This window comes from Xiphias gladius, chromosome 22, assembly GCF_016859285.1.
Source record: "Xiphias gladius isolate SHS-SW01 ecotype Sanya breed wild chromosome 22, ASM1685928v1, whole genome shotgun sequence".
Classification (NCBI taxonomy): Eukaryota; Metazoa; Chordata; class Actinopteri; order Istiophoriformes; family Xiphiidae; genus Xiphias; species Xiphias gladius.
The window spans coordinates 17,266,345-17,288,442 of NC_053421.1; the positions used below are offsets into that span (position 1 = coordinate 17,266,345).

Sequence of the window (22,098 nt, forward strand, 5' to 3'; positions counted from 1 at the left end):
GGAGAGGACTGTACAGAGAAAAGGACGGTTTAAAGATAGCATGAGAGAGGAAGACATTACTGTGGAAGAGTTTGCCCGTGTGTGCATGGATATGTACATTTTGTGTGGCTATATGCTTTGTGTGCATTTATGCATGAGTGTGTGTGTGTGTGCTGTGTGCCAGCTGCGCATGTGTATTCTCCTTTGTGTGTGTTTGTGATGAAAATAGACAAAATGAAGGAGAAACAGGTCGCTTCCTCCTGGAGCTTTCTGGTTTCTCTTTGTCACCACGGCAACCGTCTCCTCCCTCCATCCTGCACTCCTGTTTACTTTGTTTACTCTTCCCCCATCCATCCATCCCTGCCTCCCACGCTCTTTTGACTCCCCTCCTCTCCCTCCCTCCTGCTGTTTGAGTCCTGTACCCCTCTTTATTTGCTTCATTCCCTCCTCTCCTCGTCATCCATATCAATTGGTTTATATCTCTTATCATCTGGCATCCGACTCTCAGCATGACCTCCTTAGTAAGCATATTACAAGATCCAGAACGAGCTTCAAGATTCTATATGTTCATTTTAACTTGCGTTTACCTGGCTACTCTTCCTCCTTAAAGCCGTCCTCCTCCCTGTTCTTTTCTCCTTCCCTTTCCTCCATCATCTCCATCATCTTGCATGTTTGACTTTGTGAATGCAGATTAGAGGTCACCTCAGGGGTCTAGAGGGGATGAAACAAAAACGAACATTTAATGAGATATAAGTGACAGGAAGGGAAAAATAGAAATGGGAAAAAGAGCACGTAGTAAAAGAGAAGACAGGAGATAACCCCTCCAACATTTAGAGGGTGGAGATTATTCATAATGACTACATTACGCTCAGGCAGTCCCGGACAGAAAGGTGGTGTGAGGTTATTTTAAATGGCAAAGATGTCTGGTGTGTCACATATACAGAGAAACATGGGCAGGGAGAGTCACACCTCAAGACACTGTAACAATATGTACAATTAAAGATGTCCAAATCTTGATGGTTTTATACTAAATTATTATATTTTTTAATTTATTTTTTTTACACTAAAGTATTTTACATGTTGGGATATGAGCGTGGATGCAGATGTCATCACATGTATAGCTGGTGCCTGTCTGATGAAGAAGAACCGTATGGCATGGGAAATTTTAGATATAAAATGCCACTGCTGCCACATTTGGCCTGGGGCTAATATTAAGCATAAAGCAGACAGAGGTGAAAGAAGTCATTAAGTCTGACAAGGTCACTAATAAAGTCGCTGTTGAGCACCATAAACACTCGGTGCGTGCCTAAGAGTACTGAATATTATATGGTGATGAGTGATTTTGTGCGGGGAAGACGCTGGCATCGTTGGCTGAGCCGTGGATCCTCTGAGGTATGCCACATCCACCCCTCCCGCCACCGCCCCCCCTCCCTCCCTCCCCCCTCCGCCAGCCCCGCCCCCACCTCCCCAGTGCGGTCGCCTCACCGAGCGGCGTTCGGCACGGACTGCCAGCACCGCACGACCCAGACCAGAGCTTACCTGGCTCCGACGAGATATACATTTTTTTTCCTCTAAAAAAAAAGTGTGGACCGACGGAGAGCCCCGACGTCGCCATGCCAGGTAGAGAGTGAAGGGAGGTTTGGGTCGTGAGGAGGAGGGGAGTAACACTGCGGGTGCGCTTGGGGTGGCCTCTCCATCCCGGTGAACACCTTTCGGGCTCGGAGCGCACTCGGACGCACGCATGATGACGGACGGCTGGCCGCCGCCGCTGCTGCTGCTGCTGGCTCTCCTCGCCATTGCGGGAGGTGAGTAACTTGCCCGTCTAATGGCTCCATCGATGCGCCTTTGGCGTGCATCGTCACCTCTGGGAGGCCAAAAAAAAAACACGGCGCGTTACTGCACTCAGCGAATCTTTCATAGTTTCCTTTAAAGTAACGAGGGGGAGTGAGGGCGAAAACAAAAGGAGTGGTAGGATCCCGAGGAGAGGCAGAGGTGCAGAAGATGACTCTTTCATTGCTGTGTCACCATCTCTCTCTCACAACAGCAGCGAGCGCGACGGAATGATGTAGTGGAGAAAGATTGCCCACCCTGTATATTACATGTGCACAATGTAGAAACATCAGCGAGTGCGATAGCTAACGTGATTGGCGTAATCCGTTTAAAACCTAAGACAAATGCTGTAAATTCAGCTATCTGCTGTATTTAATAGTGCGTTTACAGATCTCACTATAAAGTAAGACCAGGTGGTATTATACCCCAGGTATGGACTTACCAGTAAGCCTGCTGGTAGCCTATATTTGGATGGGCATTTGTTGGAGGGGAAGTAACATTATGGAAACCAATTAGATAAAAAAAATATGGCGCTTTTTGGAGGTATGTTCAGCCTTCTGAAGCCATGAAACGTTGCTCACACACGGCTTTGGTTGTTATTTGGCTGAGCACGAATTAGCTACTGTCCAGCAAGCGTGGAAGCCATTGCACAAAATATTATTAACCTGCCTCTAAAAAAGACTCAGGGCCTTCGCAGGGGCAGTTATCCCCCGGTATTAAAGTGAGAAGTAGCGAGATGCAAATGTTATCACCCACTTACCTCCACCCTCTCTCATTAACACCGAGGTCCTGCATTGAGTGGGCAGGTTAATGAGAGGCGCACTGAGCTAAGACAACTTCTACATCCTGTCATCAGAGGACAAATGGTGTGTCAAACCAGCAGTACAGGAAAAGCCTCCTGCCTCTGCACAACAGCTTAGCCAGATAAATGGTATTTTTGTCTCTATAGAGGACGTGCACGAAGTAGATGAATCTTATTTACAGCACTGTTGCATTCGGAGGAAAGGAGGTATTTGCTAAGTGTAAAGCTATTAGGGTGTTGAGACATATTTTACCTCCATAAATTGGCTGTAATTTCAAATTAATTTGGGCTTAACAAGAGGTCGCCCCAAGCCGGACGGGAGACACATCAGCTGATCGGTTGAATTACGGCTGCCTTAATATTTTCAGCCAATCCATAGAAGTGACAGGGTAGAGGCCAGCTCAGTGCCTCCGGGCAAAAGGACTGTTGGCCACTGCCTGTGTAGCAGCACACATAACCACACACACAAACACACCTCCATCCACTCACACACACACACACACACACACACACACACGCCTGGCCATCTGCCTTGCATTGACTAACTGTTCATCATCACCCATGGCGACAACATGCTCCTGCTTTCTCCTCTGTCACACTTAGACACACACACACAAACACAGAGGGAGAGGGAAAGAGATTTTAACACCATGCAGTTCATCACAGTACATCCAGGAGAAATCACAAAGACATACAGTAAAAGATCAAACGCTTTGACCTGCATTAACCCGCCATTTATCATCACAAGCACCAAGTCCAGACACACACAAACACACACACACACACACACACACACACACACACACTCACACACACACACACCCACAAAACAAACGTAATATTTTAATAGCAGGCTTATGTTTGAGTTTAATAATAACAACAACTTTTAATAATATTACACTTTTCAAAAACACACATAGATTCACTTAGATATAAGAGGGAATAACATTGCAAACGCCAGCTTAAGAAACAAGCACTGGCATGGACACACACACACACACACACGTGCACATATAGTAAGTTAATGTTTGAATTACTTAATAATACCCTTTATTTATATGACTTTTTTTTCCACTTTTCTAAAGCAAGTTTAAAGGGTGTTTTACAGATATGAGAGCAGACAAACATGAGATAGTAAATACTCAAAAGAGCGCATAAAATACATCAAAAATGAAGAGTGTACAGGAGTAAAGTTTACATAGTCTTATGAAGTTGAGGCCTATTTGTATTGTAATACATACTAAATGAAATAAAATCATGTAAACAATAAAACAAACATTAATAGAAAGCTACAAATAGAACTAACAGATAGAATATCAGTGATGTGCCTAATGGTACATAATATTTGGCACCTAGAGCAATACGTTTTGTTAGCCGGTCATTCCCGAGTTCAAACAGAGGCATGTGCGCTGAAAGAGAAAATGCTCCCAACATGCAATATCACTTTAAGGAGCTTCATAAGCAGTGGAGTACTAATGAGTCATCTTCCCTAAAGGGAGAAAATCTGATTAGCATCATCCTCAGAGACTATAAACTCAGTCCACACACAAACACACGCAAACACATGTTTGAAGAAATGCTCACAATAAGCACATGGTCGCACACACACACCTGGAGCATAAGCTTGTAATCGCACAATTTAGAGATTCCCTTCAAGGAAGCAAGCAAAACACATAATTGTAAAATATGTGCTCATAAAGCACACCAACAACATGCACAGACTCAGGCTAATATATGTGATCTTATGCGTGCTCATTAGTTCACATTTGCCCATGATGGCCCCCAGGCTAGAAACAACACATGAGAGGAGACGTGTGTTTGTACGCTGATGCATCAGACACACACAGGCAAAAATATCCAGTCTCAGAGCAAATATTGGACGTGATCGGTTGAGATGAGAAAAGTCTTAGCTTTACACCTCCAAATTCTGCAAGATTTTAACATACACAGATACACATACATCCACAAAAGGAGTCCTGCGTTTACTGGCTGTGCAAGGACGCTCAAGGACATTTCACCACCTGTCTCAGATGCTGCTGTGAGGATGTGGCCATCCTGCTGTGTGAGGAGAATGTCTCTTGTCACATTCCCGGAAGGCCATGCGTAATAAACAGGTCTGTGGTGCCGAGTTGACCTGATGCAGGGGTTACTGGATATGGAGCATGGTGTGCGACAGTCCCATCAGCCAAGGACGTAAAGTGTACTCTGATTAGTTTTACTACAACACTTTTATTATCAGCATCTTTAAACAGACTTCATGTATGAGAATGCATGAGTGTATGTATGCACTATAATCTTTGTCCTCTGCTCTATGAATGCACTTCGCGAGTATCAACTAATCATTTCATTGGCAGTTCTACAGTCTAGAAAGTTCTGCTGTGTTAGTTTGGCCTGACATCACTTTTCTGCTGCACCGTTCCAGCTCTCTGATCTCTGGAGGATCTGAACCTGCACATCATAACAGCCCTCCTGTTTTCTCTTTCTCCCTCTCTCTCTCTCTCTCTCTCCCTTTTTGTCACTCTCTTTCTTTATTTTCTCTGTCTGTATCTCTTTGGACTGACTCCCAATACACAGCAGCAACAGGATCAGTGGATGGGGGCTGCAGCTGTGATTAGAAATGCACAGCAGACTCAAAACAGTGGCCTGCGTTTGTATGTGAGAACGTGTGTGATTCTGTGTGTAAAACTGTGTGCTCTCATGTGTGATTTGTCTGAGATTGTGTGTGTGTGTGTGTGTGTGTGTGTGTGTGTGTGTGTGTGTGTGTGTGTGTGTGTGTGTGAGAAAGAGAGAGAGCGAGAGGGAGAGGTAGTATGTTTGTGTGAATGAATGTGCAGTAGCAGCAGCACACAGCAGTGTGCAGCCCTGGAGATTAAAGGGAAGCAGAGGGGGAGCACAGGGGTTTAATAGAAACCTGAGCAGCGGAAAAGAGGAAGAGGCAGATAAGACACATTTAGAAAGTTAAGAGTTTTAATTTCGACTTTGTCTGAGAATATTAAAAAAAAAAAGAAAACGGTGGTTATGCGCCGAGGTAGCACAACGCTTATGTTGCTCTGATGCAGGTGTTTGAAGAGGTGTATTGAAGATAACACATATCATCCTCTGATGAAATCATGTATGAAAGATAAAACTGCTTTATCTAGTCACTGTAGAAATGATCTGACATCTCAAAGTACACCAGCCTTGAAAAGTACAATAACACTAGATAAACATAGGCTTATCAGCAGAAAGTAATGTTTTTGCAGAAAGAGAAAAAAACACGTTTGCTATGATTTTGATCAGGACTCCAACAAGATAGGACCTAAGTCTGAATCGTTATCTAGATACATGTATTGCCGACCTCCTATCTCTTCATGTGCATATATTATTTTTAGGTGGCAGGCATGGCCTCAGGATTTGAGTAGCCCAATAATAGCTGTTATGAGAGGTATAATGACGTTCTAGTGATGTCTTTTATTGCAACCACTTTCATCTAACAGTTGCCTTGTGCTGTAAAGGATACAAATAAACCATACCGCTGTACATTCCCGATATGAGGATTATTGGACATTTTAAATCACAGCTTCTGACAGTGAAGCGTTTCAGCTGCATATTCTTTAGTAATCTAAACCACTTTCACATGTTCACCTTAAATTTCCCCTGATGTGACTTCAAAATTAAGTGACGTTTTCCACAGTGTTTGAGAGTAGGCTCTGTATCATCTTGTCCCAGTGATTCACTGAGGAAATATCAGTCATATGCTTATATATTAAAAAATATTCAAACCTAAGATGCAGCTTTATATTGAATGGAAAATTGTAGCTAGAAATATCATATGGCATCATTGAAAAGAAAAATGAGTTTTGTAGTTTGAAGCTATAGATATAAAATAGTACATTTTTATTTCTATGGTTGGAACAATGGTTAAAAGAACTATGTACTATTCGTATTAAGAACAATAACTATAAAGCCAAACATAAAACTATTATTAGATACTATTGCCAAACAGAAACAGTACAAAGATATCTGCGTTAAGTTCCTCAACAAATAAACCTTTATCTCTACAAATGTATTAATATTTATTAGGGCTGCAACTAAAAATTATTTTTTCATTATTGATTAGTGAGTTAATTACTATCTAGATTAATCAATTCAAATCATATGTCATATGTAATATATAAGAGAAAAATTTGGCATTTCCCAAAGCTGAAGCTGCAATCCAAATACTCCAGAACCCAAAAACATTCAGTTTACAATGACATAAAACAGACAGAAGCAGAAAAATCCTCAAATTTCAAAAGCTGGAACCAGTGAATGTTTTGCATTTTTTGTTGAAAAATAACTTAAGACATGAATCAATGATATAAATAGTGTTCTGTTGATCAAATAATTAATTAATCATCAATCACTTCAGCTCTAATATTAGCCTTTGGGTTATAAAATACTCTGCTGGAGGAATCTGCAAATGCCTCTTTTTAATGCACATCCCGCAGTACACTCTTACACATTTTATTTATATGTCAGTGTCTTGATTTTGCCCATTTTTAATCTTGTGTTGTTTTGCATGTCACTTCGTTTATGTTTCTTATTGTTTTTATCCTCAGCATATTTGATCTCTGCAAAAATAATGCAATATTTGCCTCTATAAAAGAGCTTTATGAAAACATAAATATTAGTATTCAAATTATGGTGTCGTTGCCTACAATAGTAGAAATACCTAGAGAGCTGAAGCAGATGCATAAAACATGTTAGCAGCTTTGTTGTAAAATGTATCTCCTCATCATTATCAACTGGCCATACTTTTCTCGACTCGGATGTTTCTTAAATTTGTAAAGTAAATTTGGCGACATTAAAGCTTCCGCCCTCAGTTAGTCCACATTGGGATGGCTTTGGAATGCTGTGATATTGCGGCTGGATGGAGGATCAATATTAATATCGCATTTCTATGAGCACTACAGAGCAAATTGGGTGTTGCCAGTAGATTAATGGATCTCTCTATTATTGATTTAAGAATATTTCGGCATAAAAGGTCCCAGCTGCAGCCAAAAATCCTCTTTGGCAGAACGCTGAGGGAAGAGCAGAAGGCAATGCCACTTTTCCTCGGACCTTTTCTCATTCGAGTGAGCTGCATAAATAGAGATCGTCACTGTAATAGTCTTAGTGGGATAATTCAATTTAGCTCTCGCTTTGTCCTCATTTTCTCCACACTGGTCCCTACAGCGTGTGTGGACTCTGGCTTCTAAGTAGCATTGTAAACTACAAACAGCAGATGCTGTAAAAATTTAACAATCGATCATTAAATATGATAAATGAGCTACTGTAAACACCAAATTCACCCAGATCAGGACTAAAATCTGCATACTTTCTGAGGTCCATCACCATGATAAGATCAATAGCTGTTTGAAGGAAGGAAAGAGAAACTGATGTCGCTGTGAAGCAATCAAACACGATAAACATGGCTACCATCTCATCTCATCTCATTGCTTCCTGTGCTGTGTCAGTGTGCTTGCATGTGCATGGTGGTGTGTAACTTCCCTACCTCCGGGGTCTAATGGGGAGCCCTGCTGAAATATTCATAGTGTCACATTAAGTTTGCAATATTTGCACTGGAAAACAACCAGAATACAACCTGAACTACCAGCAACATTACAACCACTCGGCTTGGCCTTTAACATGACAGAGTGTCGTATGTGGAGACGGAGGCAGGGAGAGAGATCGGTCTTTGTTTGGAAGCGTTAATAAGCGCTGCAGATGAGCAGCCAAGTTAACATGTTTGTGCAGTGATCAGAGCAGAGAGGCTGGATATTTTTGCAGTCTTATTCTCGAGATAAGAAAAACCAGAATAGACCAAAGCTCTCTGTTGGGTCTCTAATTTGTCTCGGTGTCGTAAAATATTAGTCTAGAATCTCGTCCTGAGCCCATGCAAACATCTTAGTAGAACTAAAAAAAAAAAAGGAGAAAATAAAAAGATTCAGTGAGCAGTAGTAGTACAAGCCAAGACTGCACAGTCCTCTAAATTTCTTGTTTTACTTTAATAATCAAAAGTGTTTCAGCTTTTTTGATCTGCATTTTCGATGTGGATTTGCATCAAAATACATATAGATGGATACATATGCCAGACTTTTATTATTGGAGTAAGTGCAGTAGTTCATGAGAAAATACTCAGAGTGTTCAACATGCTATATTTCACCATGTTAAGATATTCTGTAAAAAAAACAAAACGAACAAACAAAAAAAAGATCTGCAACTGTTGCCAGATCTATACAAAAGACACTTGTTCCTTGGCCTGTTAAGACTTGTGATCACATTTTTTACATATCCTGCTAAGGTCAAAGAAAACAAACAAGCAAAGTTTGGTAGAGATAATTATTCAGAGTTGAGATTTTGAGATAATTGTACACGGGAGTTCCTTTGCATTTAATCAGCTTCATCAATTTGGCCTCGAACTTTATGTTGGCTCCTTGTAGAAATGGGCTTAGTCACCCTGAGTGAAAAAACACTAAATTAGTCCCCATGCTGTTCCTCAAAAGATATGATTTCAGATTGAATCAGCTCTCATCTGTTATAAGGTTCGGTTGAGGTGCTGCGGTGAGCTTTGGAGCAGAGACCCTGCATTAAAATCTTCTTTTTCATTCACGTAAGTGGCCAGATGCTTCAACGTGCCTGGTACAAATATAATGTAAGATAAAAAGCAAATATAATTTGACTCTCCTCTCACAAACTGTTTATAATAATTGATCCTTTTGACAATTAAGCAAGATGTTTAAGTTGCCATCTAGTACATTTAGGCAAGAACCTACCATTTAAATTATAAGCTTGCCTGACAAAAATATGGATGTTTCCTGCTTCATCATTGTTTAAGTGTAAGTATTAGCTTTCCGTCTCATCCGACAGTGTTATTGCCTTGTGCCTCTGGGAATAATATACATTACTCATATGGCTCAGATGCAGACAGTAAAGCTTATTTCCCTCATGAATATGTGCAGACAAAAAGACACATACACATTTAGACATAAAAAAGCAAACAGGCGCTTGTGCACAATAAACAACCGGAGTGCTACACACATGCGCTGACAGGCTGTGTATTGATGATGCTGGATAAGCAAGGGAAGGAGCAATAAATGGACAGTGGCTGTCAGCGCGAGGGAGATGGAGATAACAGGAAGGAGAGAGGGAGGGAGGCAGTCAGGGGGAGTGAGAAGAAAATATGGAGGGGCTTGGATGACGGAAAGATGAGAAAAGTGTAAAAGAAAAGGAGACGGAAGAGACGCAAGAAATAGCAGGAGATTGGGGGGGGGATTACGTGCTGAATTTAATGAATAGAATGAATAGAGTCCTCACTGATCCAGAGAAAGACGCTCGCTTTCCTGTTTAGTATACACAGCAGCACTACAGGGCGAGGGGGGAGCAGCATTAATGGGTTTCATCTCGTTTGTTTGCTGTTTTTTAATTTCCATTTTAATCACCATTTCCATATTTTTCCATCACTAATTAGACACATCCCAACATTTTTGCCTCTCTCAAATGGCCTTCCTCTGCTTTTTCATTGTATTTACCTTTAGAGATCCAGATGTGTTTTTTTCTGTCTTTAACTTGTGTAGCCAATACATTTAATTTCGCTGTGCTATTAACCAGTGATATTAGTACTATTTTATTATTATTAATCTGATACTCATTTTCTCAATAATCTGAATTATTTGGTCTATAAAATGTCTGAAAAATGAGAAAAAAGCCTCAGATGATGTCTTCAGATTACTTTTTTGTGCGACCAGCAGTCTAAACCCCAAAGATATTCCTTGTACGGTGATATAAAACAGAAAAAAAACCAAAAAACAAATCCTTACATTTGAGAAGCTGGAACTAGGGATCTACTATTGACTTCATTTTGGTTAGCTATTGTTAATGCATTCAATTTCTTGTTAATTTTGTGCAGATGATGCATTTAAAAGAGGGTGATAAAGGTTATAAAAACCATGGTATGGAGTTTGTTTATGTCTTTGTACTTTATTCTTTATTATTTTGGACTGTTCTTCTGGATTTTACTTGTTAGTCTTACCTCTATGTTTTGCGTGTATGGACCGTCTTGAAAATGAAACATTTTCAGCTCAAGGGGTTTATCCTTAAATTCAGGAAAAAAATAAATAAATAAACATTATTTCGATCACATCAGCTTTTACATGTTTGTTTTCTCATGTCGCTAATAGCCTGTAAGATAGTAGGTTAGTATATTACAACACCACGTTAACACTACCAAGTTAACAGTAAGCAGCCCGTGTTTATCTTCAGGGGATAAGTGTGAGGAACTTGTGAGAGGGAAACGATGCAGCACAGGAGCGGACTGATGCCGGAGAAGCAGGGAGTGAATAGCTGGAGAGAGAGGAAGGAAGGAGGAGGTGCAGAGCAGTTGTTTTTCTCTATGCATCGTGTGTCTCAGTAAAACGCCTCCCTTTCTGTGTGCAGTGTTGTGACAGTTCTGCCCGAACTCCACCACTCACACAGATACGACTACAGTTGGCTACAGATGGACGGATGACGGATGGGGGGGCGGAGGCAGGGATAGAGGAAAAGGGGGTTGACAGGGGAAGGGAAGTGAGAGATGGATTGAAAATAACCCAAAGCTAGAAAAGACTGGCAGATGAGGAGAAGTGCAACACGGCTGAGGAGAATAAATAGAGACAGAGCAGGGGCACGAAGAGAGCGATGGAGACAGAAAGGATAGCGATAGAGACATTCAGACTGGTTGACTCATTCTTATGATGTCAGATCTTGTAAGAAGCGTGTATCGAACTGTGCTGACATGCTCCAGCCGGCAGTGATGAGTAAAGCTATAGTTCAAAGGCTTTGCATTCTCAATATACATGGATAGCCAAGCAGCCCTCAATGCTGCGAGTGAATGCAGTCTTGCTCCTGTGTGTTTGTACAGGATATCTGATATGATAAAATTCTTTTTAACTGATACCAAGAGAGACATAAATGACTGCAATATTATTTATCTCCATATAGAGGCAGATGATGATGATAATGTGTTCTCATTACAGGCGGCCTCGGGGCAGACACAGAGGAGCGGCTGGTGGAGCATCTCCTAAACCCGGCCCACTACAACAAACTGATCCGTCCTGCAACTAATGGCTCCGAGCTGGTTACTGTGCAGCTGATGGTGTCGTTGGCCCAACTCATCAGTGTGGTGAGTGTGCACATGTCTGGGCCTGTGTGTTTGAATCTATGTGCACATTGCACAGCAAGAAGACGATTTAGTATGATACTCATCACATTGTTTTGATTACACGTAAAAAAGCCTCCAAAGGATGATAATTTGGGACAATGCGGACTTCGAGCTGCACACCACCCCTGTCTACTTTCCATCATGGCAACAAAAGGGAGCCCCTCATCTCCATCACCTATTCGAAAACAACCAATTCATACCAATTCAGTACGCTGATCCAGAAGTACGGGGTTGGGAGAGACCAGTTCCTCCACTCATCCTGACCACTAACCCAAATTTGCAACCTATACAATATAAAACTATCCACAGAACCAACATCACCCACACTAAAATGTTTAAAATGAGATCTGCTGTCTCAGACATCTGTTCACATTGCTCTGACAATTCTTTTCATGCCACTTGGGCCTGCCAGTTCACTCCCCTTTGGAGAGCAGTAACTGAGAAACTCTCCCCTATCTTGAGCTGCAGAATCCCATTGTCCCCATCACTCCTGCCTACTGGGAAATATTACACAATTTGCCCTCTCAACTACTGTGAATACAGAAACCCATTAGTCATCCCTCTAGCTATCGCAAAGAAAATAATGTTTCAAAACTGTAAATCTAGAAAATCCTGTCATATCACTCACTGGATTAACCTGCATACAGAAAAGCACCTTAAAGAAAGAATATTATATCAGCCTTTAATGAAACCTGGAATACATTCTGACCTCCTCTAAACTCAAAACAGAACCCACCCAATGACCAAAGCCATGTACATGACCAAATATCACAATACACCCAACCATGCGTACAGGCATATTCAAAACACACACACACACACACACACACACACACACACACACACACACACACACACACACACACACACACACACACACACACACACACACACACACACACACAATAGACAAACACAATTTTTTTTCTCTCTCTCAACTCTCTCTGTTCTTCTTTCTTTCTTTTCCTCCTTCTCCTCCTTTCTCCCCCTGTCTGTCTATCACACTCGCTATATAAGACTGGTCTAATCACTGTTATTACTATTATTACATAACAATATAATTTGCCTCTTTTCCAATCCTTGACAAACTCACATTTTGCTTTGTATTTTCATTGTTATATTCATTACTTATATTTGCCTATATACATTGTGTTTTATATATAGTATTTATATTATATATATTATATTTTTTCTTTTTTTCAGTTCTTCATAATGTTGTTATTCTGATCTGTATTGATGAGTATCAACCCTGTGTGTGTGAGTGTGTGTAAGAGTGCGTGCGCACAAGTGTGTATGTATACATGTTTATTTGTGTTTGTGTGTGCATCTGTTTGTGTGTATTTGTCTCAGAGAGAGAGAGAGGAGGACGGGTAACGGAGGATAAGAGAAAAAGTATATACTCTCAACCATTGTTTATTTTAGTTTGTCCTTCTTTAATTTTGGATAACTTTATATGTTTGGAGTGGCAGGTCTGGTCTTGTCCATCACGGGTTGGGTGAAAAAAAAAATCTCCCTTCTCCCCTGTGTTGCACGCCCTAAAAGAAATTAAAAGAAAAAAAATACACTGTTACAAGTAATAGTCCTGCATTCAAAATCTTGCTTAAAAAAAAGTACGGAAGTATTATCAGAAAAAGTACTTAATGTATAACAATTAAAGTGCTCACTATACATCCATAATGGGTTCCACAAGTGTTACATTATCACATATCGTACTTGTATATTATTATTATTGATGCAGTAACATGTAAGCATCAATGTAATGTTACTAACTGCAGTAGAGCTAAATTTATTAATTTTATATGCTGTTGGGTGGTTTTAATTAAGCAATGCAATGTTTATAAGATCATTACAGGTTATTAAAAATCTGCAAAGTAACTAATACGTACCATTATCAAATAAATGTAGTGGAGTAAAAAGTACAATATTTCCCTCTGTGGAGTAAAAGTAGAGAAGTTGCATAAAATTAAAATACCCCAGTAAAGAACAAGTAACTCAGAACTGTATGTAAATACAGCACCTGAGTAAATGTCCATTGTTGTTTTTCACCACTGCTAACAAGCTCGAGAAAAAGGGTAAAATCACTGCTGTTTTAAAGTAAAATGCTCTACAGAAGTATATTCGTTTATCTTGTGTAAGTTCAAGGGCCACTCCATTGGCCATAACAATACACAAAAATATCGGTTTACTCACTACGTAGACCACTCCTCAGCTCATGAAAACAATTGTATAATGTCTTCTGTGGAGAAGAGTTCTAAAGTCGGAGAAATTAATCCTGATGTCATAATCAGGGTTATCTTGGCTTGAGCTTGATTTCTTTTTTTTCAAATTTTTTTTTTTTTTTTACAGAAAGCCTGTGCTACTAACTGGGACATGGAGACATTTGCATTACCCAAGCAGGAAGGGTCTAATGAAAGACGCTATCAAGTTGCATATTGCAGATTGTTGGATCCTTTGTTTTTGAAGCATGACTCAGCCTCTAGGGACTGAAAGTCAGGATATCCCAGCCGCGCTGCATCCATGTTATGCCATTTAAAAATAAAAAAAATCTGTCACTTGCAGGTCCTACATCTTGCTGGAAGTGCTGTAATGAATCACTGAGGTAACCCTTCAATCACAGTTTGTAATGTCTTCTTCCTCTGCAGCATGAAAGAGAGCAGGTGATGACCACTAATGTCTGGCTGACACAGGTGAGACTTCCCACTCTATTTCTTCATCTAGCCATCTTAAAAATTCTTGTAAACATTCTGCCACACACAGAGAGAGAGATAAAGACAGAAAGATTATTAAAATATAGTCCAAACAATGACTAAAAGATTTGATTTTGGATGGTTTCACCGTAGTCACAGTGTGAAGTGAATCACAAACCTCTAGGGACTTGAATGGTAGTCACGGCACTGAGTGACACTCTCTCTACAATATTCTACAGTATACATGTTGATTTACATTATATAATCAAGTGCTGCAGTGTCATCATACCAGTAGAAAGCAGCATATGAGCAGTGGTCCAGTTACTGGAGGGGAAAGATGCATCTCTGCGTTCCATATGTTTCACTGTTTCTGTGGCTGGCAGAGTCTATTCTTGCCTCTGCTCCTCATGTGGAGCAGCAGCTCTGAGATGTGACGAGACTGGCAAAGTGTCAGACAGCGAGAGAGACATCAAACAATGCATGTCCTCGAAAACCCAAAATCTGACGGGGAAAATGTGAAAACTGAGTTCAAAATTTATGAGCAAGAATCATGGTCTTTCTTCGTGTTTTACACTCAAAACACAGATAACTGATGGTAACGAAAGTGCATTGCACAAATCCTGGACCCCTATTATTTTGGTTTTTGTGATTTTGGATGAGACCTACCATAACCTCACCCTGTGAAACCTTTAAATAATGTGACTGACTGAACTGTGACTCTTTTCTACATGGCTGGCTCTTTGTAATGCTTACAGCTGAGGCCTGCAACATGGTAGAACATGTAGGTGTACACACTTACACGCACAAGGTATACAAATCAATCCACCCCCACACACAATCAACATATGTGCTTGCTTTTGATGGCAGGCATTAAAAAAAATTACACAAACATATGTTTAATTTGGAAGTAAATTTAGATCTATAGATGAAACAGATGAGACTTCGCTAAACAGCCTTCTGTGTATAATGTCACCATCATGGACGTTGCATTCTTGATCAGATTTTGTATAGCTTCATGCATTTTTCTGTAGCATGTCCACACACACACACACACACACACACACACACACACACACACACACGTGCACATGTACTTGCACCTGAGCAAGTTAGGATTTATGACATGTAACGGAGCTTAGAATGGCCATCAGTGCTCTATGGATTCCTCGCCGTCGGTAAGCAGGGGAGCCAAGGACAGCTGTCCTGAGCCAAGACAAACTGTAATGACCATAATGCATCACAGTTACTGCAGCATGGGCTTTACAGCTCCAGCATGGCTATGACATAGAAGAGCCAGACAGGGCTGCTGTTACAGGTCACAGAGGCTTCAGTGTGGCAATGTCAATGACTGACCCATAACATACAGAACAAGATAATGCTGGTCTTTTACGCAAGGTTACACAGAGGACATAGGGATGTTTGCTGATGCACACACATGTGCACACACACTCGAGAACAGCTTTACTGTAGATGCCATTTTAATCATGCTGATTGGTTTATGGCTGGGTGTGTTTAAAAGACCATTCGGGGTAAGGGTTTACATGAGTGCTTCTCCCTCTCTCTCTTCGGCATATAGTTAAAAGTATGATGTAAGTGTAGGGAGGACCGCGCAAGATGTTCCCCAGGCTTACGTGGCTTCTGATGTGTTATATTGACCACCGAATGACTGACTGACAGACGACAAGATGGACAGAGGGACTTTCTCCTCTCTGCTCCTCACAACACGTCCTCTTGCTGCTGTGTGACTGGTTGATGAGTGACTAAGCACTGCGTTTTTATCGGCCCTCAGGAGTGGCAGGACTATCGTCTGACTTGGGTCCCTGAGGAGTTCGATGGAATGATGAAGGTCAGGCTGCCCTCAAAACACATCTGGCTGCCTGATGTGGTGCTCTACAACAAGTGAGTCACTCACTCACCCTCCTGTCCTCACTTCAGAGGGCTCCCAGAAGACACACACACACACACACACACACAGGGTCATGGAAGCATGCATGCTCATAAGCACGCACAAGAAAAGCACTTACAACTCTCACATTAAACTGATAATATTTTAAAGCTAACTCCCTGGTACTATAATGCAGCTGCCACCACTGTAAGTCACTTTGAAATCAATGAAATGCCAGAAGTTTGAATGTGCAATACTCACAGGTCTGCCACACATGACTGAATATGTCCACTGTAATCTCCTTATATCACTCATGCTACATTACTGCGCAGTATCTCCAACTCTCATGAGACACTTCAGCGATGGAGTCATTTGCAGTCCACACTAGATAAGCACATATAAATGTATGCAAATAGAGTAGATACGGTTAACATACCGTTAACTGATAAAAAGCACTTGCACATAAATTCAAACAAACAAACACAAACTGTTCTTTTTCCTCTGTGGGTTGTGCAAAATGGGTGATGTTTATGTATTCTGCATGCAGAGCTGCTTGATGAATGACTGTGTCTTTGGGTTTTAATTTAGAGTCCCTACTCAGGACCATCCCTTGCTGTTAAATTCTTACAGCATCTATGACTTCTAGAATCATTTACATAACTCTGAACTAAAATGTATAGCTGTAGGTTTTGATTCTGAGACCTACAGACCATGCCTACAGCTTAGCCAACCTTTGTACATTGTGCATGCACCCTGTTTTAAAACTATATTTGGACCCAGGATAAAAAAAAATAAGGTCATAATGCAGGACCCATCTAAGTCAAAATTGTTTTGAAGTGGTGCAAATTCCCTGACAAAATGTGCAATTAATCAAATTAGCTAAAAACAATTGATAGTGAAACTGGGCCTTTTGGGGCTTGACTTAAATGTCGGTTTGGGCGAGGTGATTGAAATCACCCATTTGCTAAATGTATGCAAAATCCCATATATGTAAAATAATCAAATTTATGTTAAATGCAATGAATTGTCTTCCACTATAATGCATTATATAACACAAAACTCTTCACATGTAAAACGGAAACTTAATCTCTTAGAATTTGCTTGTATGTCTGAGGGAGTTAAGGATGTTGCAGACTACTTGTCTTAATGTAACTGAGTGTCAGCCTGCAGTTTGTAAATCAGCTCATCAGAGTACAGTGATCTGTCTGGCCTTCTCCTCTTTCCATGCCTCAATCCTTACTTTACTGAAGATTAAAAGATCCCTGACCCACCTCACTCCGGATAAAATGATCCCGTTAATCCCATGTACCCCAGGTCGACACACTATCCTCCAAGCCTTCTCCATTGCTTTGAACTCCTGTGAGTCACTTAAACAGGAGGATTATCTCTGCGTATGGCAGCACTAGAGTCTCAGTTTGATTTTGTAACTAAATTTGCAGGAAAGTTGGTTTTTCTTATAATGGACTTGAGTAGGTGGGTCAATTGCATAAATACAGTCAGAAATGATGAATTATCCTCTTGTGTATGTCATATCCTACACCATTAGCTATAATTAATTAGTTCTCTTGCCAAAATCTTGAGCTAAATGGAAATCCAATTCGTGGCTTTAATGTTGTCAGCGGACTTCTGAGCAAAGTGTCTCATTTGAGCTGTTTAAGTTGACCCAGTCTGACCTGTGAGCTGTGTTCCCGTCTAGACTGCCTGTTCATTTGGTCCTGCTTCCTCATTCCTTGTTCTTGTATAAGCAGGTGTGTGTGACCCTGCTGCCCTGAGACACTTCAGAGTCTCAGCCTCGTAACCTCTGAGTCTGTGTTTCTGTGTGCGTGTTTCTTTGTGTGTGTGTGTGTGTGTGTGTGTGTGTGTGTGTTTGTATGTGTGTGTGTGTGTGTGTGTGTGTCCTAGAGCTCAGTAATGAGATGCATGATGAGATGTGTCATGTCCCACAGTTCGTAAGACACAGGACAAACTTGGCCTCTCATTATGATTTATGTTTACAAAATTATTAAATAGTAAATCCTCACACAAAGGTGTCTTTCTCTTTATGTCTGACTTTCCTCTTTATGGCTTTCTCCTCTCTCTCTTCATCTCTCTCACCCTGTCTCTCAGTGCCGATGGGGTGTACGAGGTGTCTTTCTACTCTAATGCAGTTGTCTCCTACGATGGCAGCATCTTTTGGTTGCCCCCGGCCATCTATAAGTCAGCCTGTAAGATCGAGGTCAAGCACTTTCCCTTTGACCAGCAGAACTGCACGCTGCGCTTCCGCTCCTGGACCTACGACCGCACCGAGATTGATCTGGTGCTCCGCGCCGATGTGGCCAGCATGGATGACTTCACGCCCAGCGGGGAGTGGGACATCATCGCCCTGCCAGGTAGACGAAACGAGAACCCAGCTGACCCAACCTACGTGGACATAACATATGACTTCATCATCCGACGGAAGCCTCTATTTTATACCATTAATCTCATCATCCCGTGTGTCCTCATCACCTCGCTGGCCATCCTGGTCTTCTACCTGCCCTCAGACTGTGGAGAGAAGATGACTCTCTGCATCTCAGTGTTGCTGGCTCTCACTGTGTTCCTGCTGCTGATCTCCAAGATCGTACCACCCACCTCACTGGATGTCCCTCTGGTGGGGAAGTACCTGATGTTCACAATGGTCCTGGTAACCTTCTCTATCGTCACCAGTGTGTGTGTGCTCAACGTGCACCACCGCTCGCCAACCACACACACCATGCCCCCTTGGGTTAAACTGGTGTTCCTCAACAAGCTTCCTGCCTTGCTCTTTATGCGCCAGCCTAGGAACAGCTGCGAGCGCCAGCGGCTGCGCCAAAGAAGGAGAGCCCAGGAGCAGAAGGAGGGTGGGCGCAGTGGGGGGGCAGGGGCCTTGATGGTGGGTCTCGGGCTGGGTAGTGCTGGCGGTAACGGAGGGGGAACAACCACAGGGGTATTCGGCAAAGAGGACACTGACCCTTGTACCTGCTATGTGAACCGTGCATCTGTTAAACAGTTTGGAGGGGATTTGGGAGGTGCAGGAGGTGAATCCATGGATGGTCTGAACAGGGTGAGGGATGGCCGGGAAGGGGGCACCGGAAACCTGTCAAGGGGGCAGCAAGCAGCAGGAGGTCCTGCTCTGACTCAGGCCCTGTTGGCTCAAGCCTGTCCAGGCTTTGAGGAGGCTGTGGAAGGAGTACGCTTCATTGCCAACCACATGAAGAGTGAAGATGATGATCAAAGTGTGAGTGCTACTAAATTTTTACTGTGTAAAACCATTTACGACATTACTGTAAAATTCTCTGAGGCTCCTTATCAGAGCCTGACCAATACTAGACGTTTTGAGATGAGAGCATAATAACAATAAATAACATAAAAAACATTATGTGGTAGAGAGTCTAAGAAAAGATATATACTAATAATTTAATTTTTTTGTTATTTTAAATTTTTTAAGTTGCTTTAATACTATTTTTCTATTAAGAATAGTCAGCTGTCGCCTGACTCTGCAGTTCCCCTCAGCTCTATAGCTCTACTTTTTTTTTTTTTTTTTAGCTAAAAAGCTCTGTTGTAGCTCATTGTTTTGGTTTTATGGCCTCCAACATGACATTTTTTTCCTAACTCTCAGAGGTCTCATCAGCGTCATTTCCAGCTGCAGTAGGCAACTGTTTTCAATTAAAAAACTTTGATGAACCCACTTTATGCTATCTGCCTAGCGCCAAAAACAGACAGCAGACAGACAAAGATAGCAACAAGCTGGTGAACAAGGTGGAGCCCTTAGTGGCTAAAGAGACAAAAAAAATTATGAATGTAGGTTTAAATAACTAAACACATAAAACACATAAACAAATTATATTTTTAACTCTACTTTGTAAGTTAAACAAAAAAACACAAGACAAAGTAAAATATACATGATGGTGATGCTGCCAAATCCTCTATTGCTGCAGCTTACTGCTCTGAAATTTCTTACTGTCATGCACTTCAATGCCAATATATCTGTGATAAACAGATTTGGTGATAATATCAACAAGCCAGTGTGTCGCTCGGGCTCTTCTCCGTATTAAAATAAAATATTATCTTGTCTGTTTGTGGATAACATCTTACCATAAATCACTTTATTTCATGGGAATATGTGAGTAACCATAAAAAGCATTCTGGGCAGCACAGATCTGTCCTCTCAGCGCCATATCATGTTAAAATAGAGCCGTACAGCCGTGCCGTTTAGCTCTGCCATTTGAAATGCATGGGGAGCTACACCAGATCAAAAGCAAAGGAGACGGATCTGGTGACGCAATCATAGCCCTCTGAATTTTCAACACAGACATGTAATTATAGCGGTGGCATGATGCGTGCATAGAGAAAGAGTACAAGTGGGAAAGCGCTGGAATGGAGGAGCCAAGCCAGTGGGGTGAAGGTGGCATTTTTCTCCAAGGCGTCTTAGGAGACCAGGCTTCTGTCCTGGAATGAAAGAAACTGACACAGGAATTAACAGTCCGCTGTAATTCTGTCCATCATCGCCATGGTAACCATCCTGTCACCATGCTGACAGCTTTAAAATCCTCCCTCTCCTGCCTCAGCCCTTCCCCTCCCCCCGTCCGCCTCCTCCCCATTTCATCATCACTGGGTTACAGTGTCAGCACACCCTCCGTCTCTCTGCCCTCCATCACTCTCTCTTGTCTCCCACGTCCTTCTCCTCCTTGACTCGCGCTGAACCTCATCAGAGCTTTGTGGCAGAACAAGTCTCCGCTCACATTAACCCCTCACCTCCATTAACCCTCTGCATAGTGAAAGGCAAAGAGATAGATAAAGAGAGAATGAGAATGAGAGGATGTGGGAGAGTGTGATTCTTCTCACCTTAATCTTTCTCTTCACCCCATCCCAAACCTCTTTTGTACCTCCCAATCCACAGGTGAGCGAGGACTGGAAGTATGTTGCCATGGTGATTGACCGCCTCTTCCTGTGGATCTTTGTGTTTGTGTGCGTGTTCGGCACAATGGGCATGTTCCTGCAGCCGCTCTTCCAGAATTACACAGCCAAGACCATCACCAGCTCGCCAGGCTGACCATCCCCCGGCCACAAACATTCTGACGGACAGCTCCCCCGACCAATCAGCACAGCAGGACAAGGGCCGCAAGTAGGGAGGGGGGGCAGGTCTGGGTTTTATTGTGTCTATGGAACTGGAACCAGAACTGGAACTGAACAGCAATCATGCCCATTAACTTTATAGTAACGTTTTTTGCAACGAACAACTGTTTTTCTTGTATGAAGAAAAAAGGAAAACACCGTCATACTCTTACCTGCAGTTTTTTGTCCAGATGTTTAATGGACTGACCTCCCCTTTCTGGTGGAAACGCCTCTCCCTGCTCTCCTCTTCAGCCAGTCAGGGAGCGAGGATACTATGACTTACTCCTTGTTGAACCTTACGCCAGCTAATCGACACTTTCCGCCGGATGCCAACTGCTTAATTGACACGTGACATGCCCGCCTATGACATTATTCATTCACAGTATTGACTAATGTCAGTAAAAGCTAATCAGAAAGGGAAGGGAGGTTCATATCAAGGTTCTTATACATTCATTTTATTTTTTCAGAACTCCACTACGTCAGTGATTCAACTGATTCAGTATATTTTATCATAGCATAGCGGCTTACCACAGTATAGCATTGAGTATATATTATTAAGATTTCTCTATGTGTTAGCTGATGCAAGGGTCTGTTGCTGATAGAG

The 22,098-nt window shown here is 41.8% G+C and overlaps 1 protein-coding gene across 1 annotated transcript; it reads left to right on the plus strand.

Moving 5' to 3' along the window:
* The first annotated feature begins 1,720 nt into the window (after positions 1 to 1,720).
* Positions 1,721 to 21,432, plus strand: chrnb2 (cholinergic receptor, nicotinic, beta 2). Its single transcript, XM_040117886.1, has 6 exons — positions 1,721 to 1,784; positions 11,626 to 11,771; positions 14,453 to 14,497; positions 16,287 to 16,396; positions 18,489 to 19,617; positions 21,280 to 21,432. The coding sequence occupies exons 1-6, from the start codon at positions 1,721 to 1,723 to the stop codon at positions 21,430 to 21,432; spliced, it is 1,647 nt and encodes a 548-aa protein (XP_039973820.1).
* Positions 21,433 to 22,098: the final 666 nt, after the last annotated feature.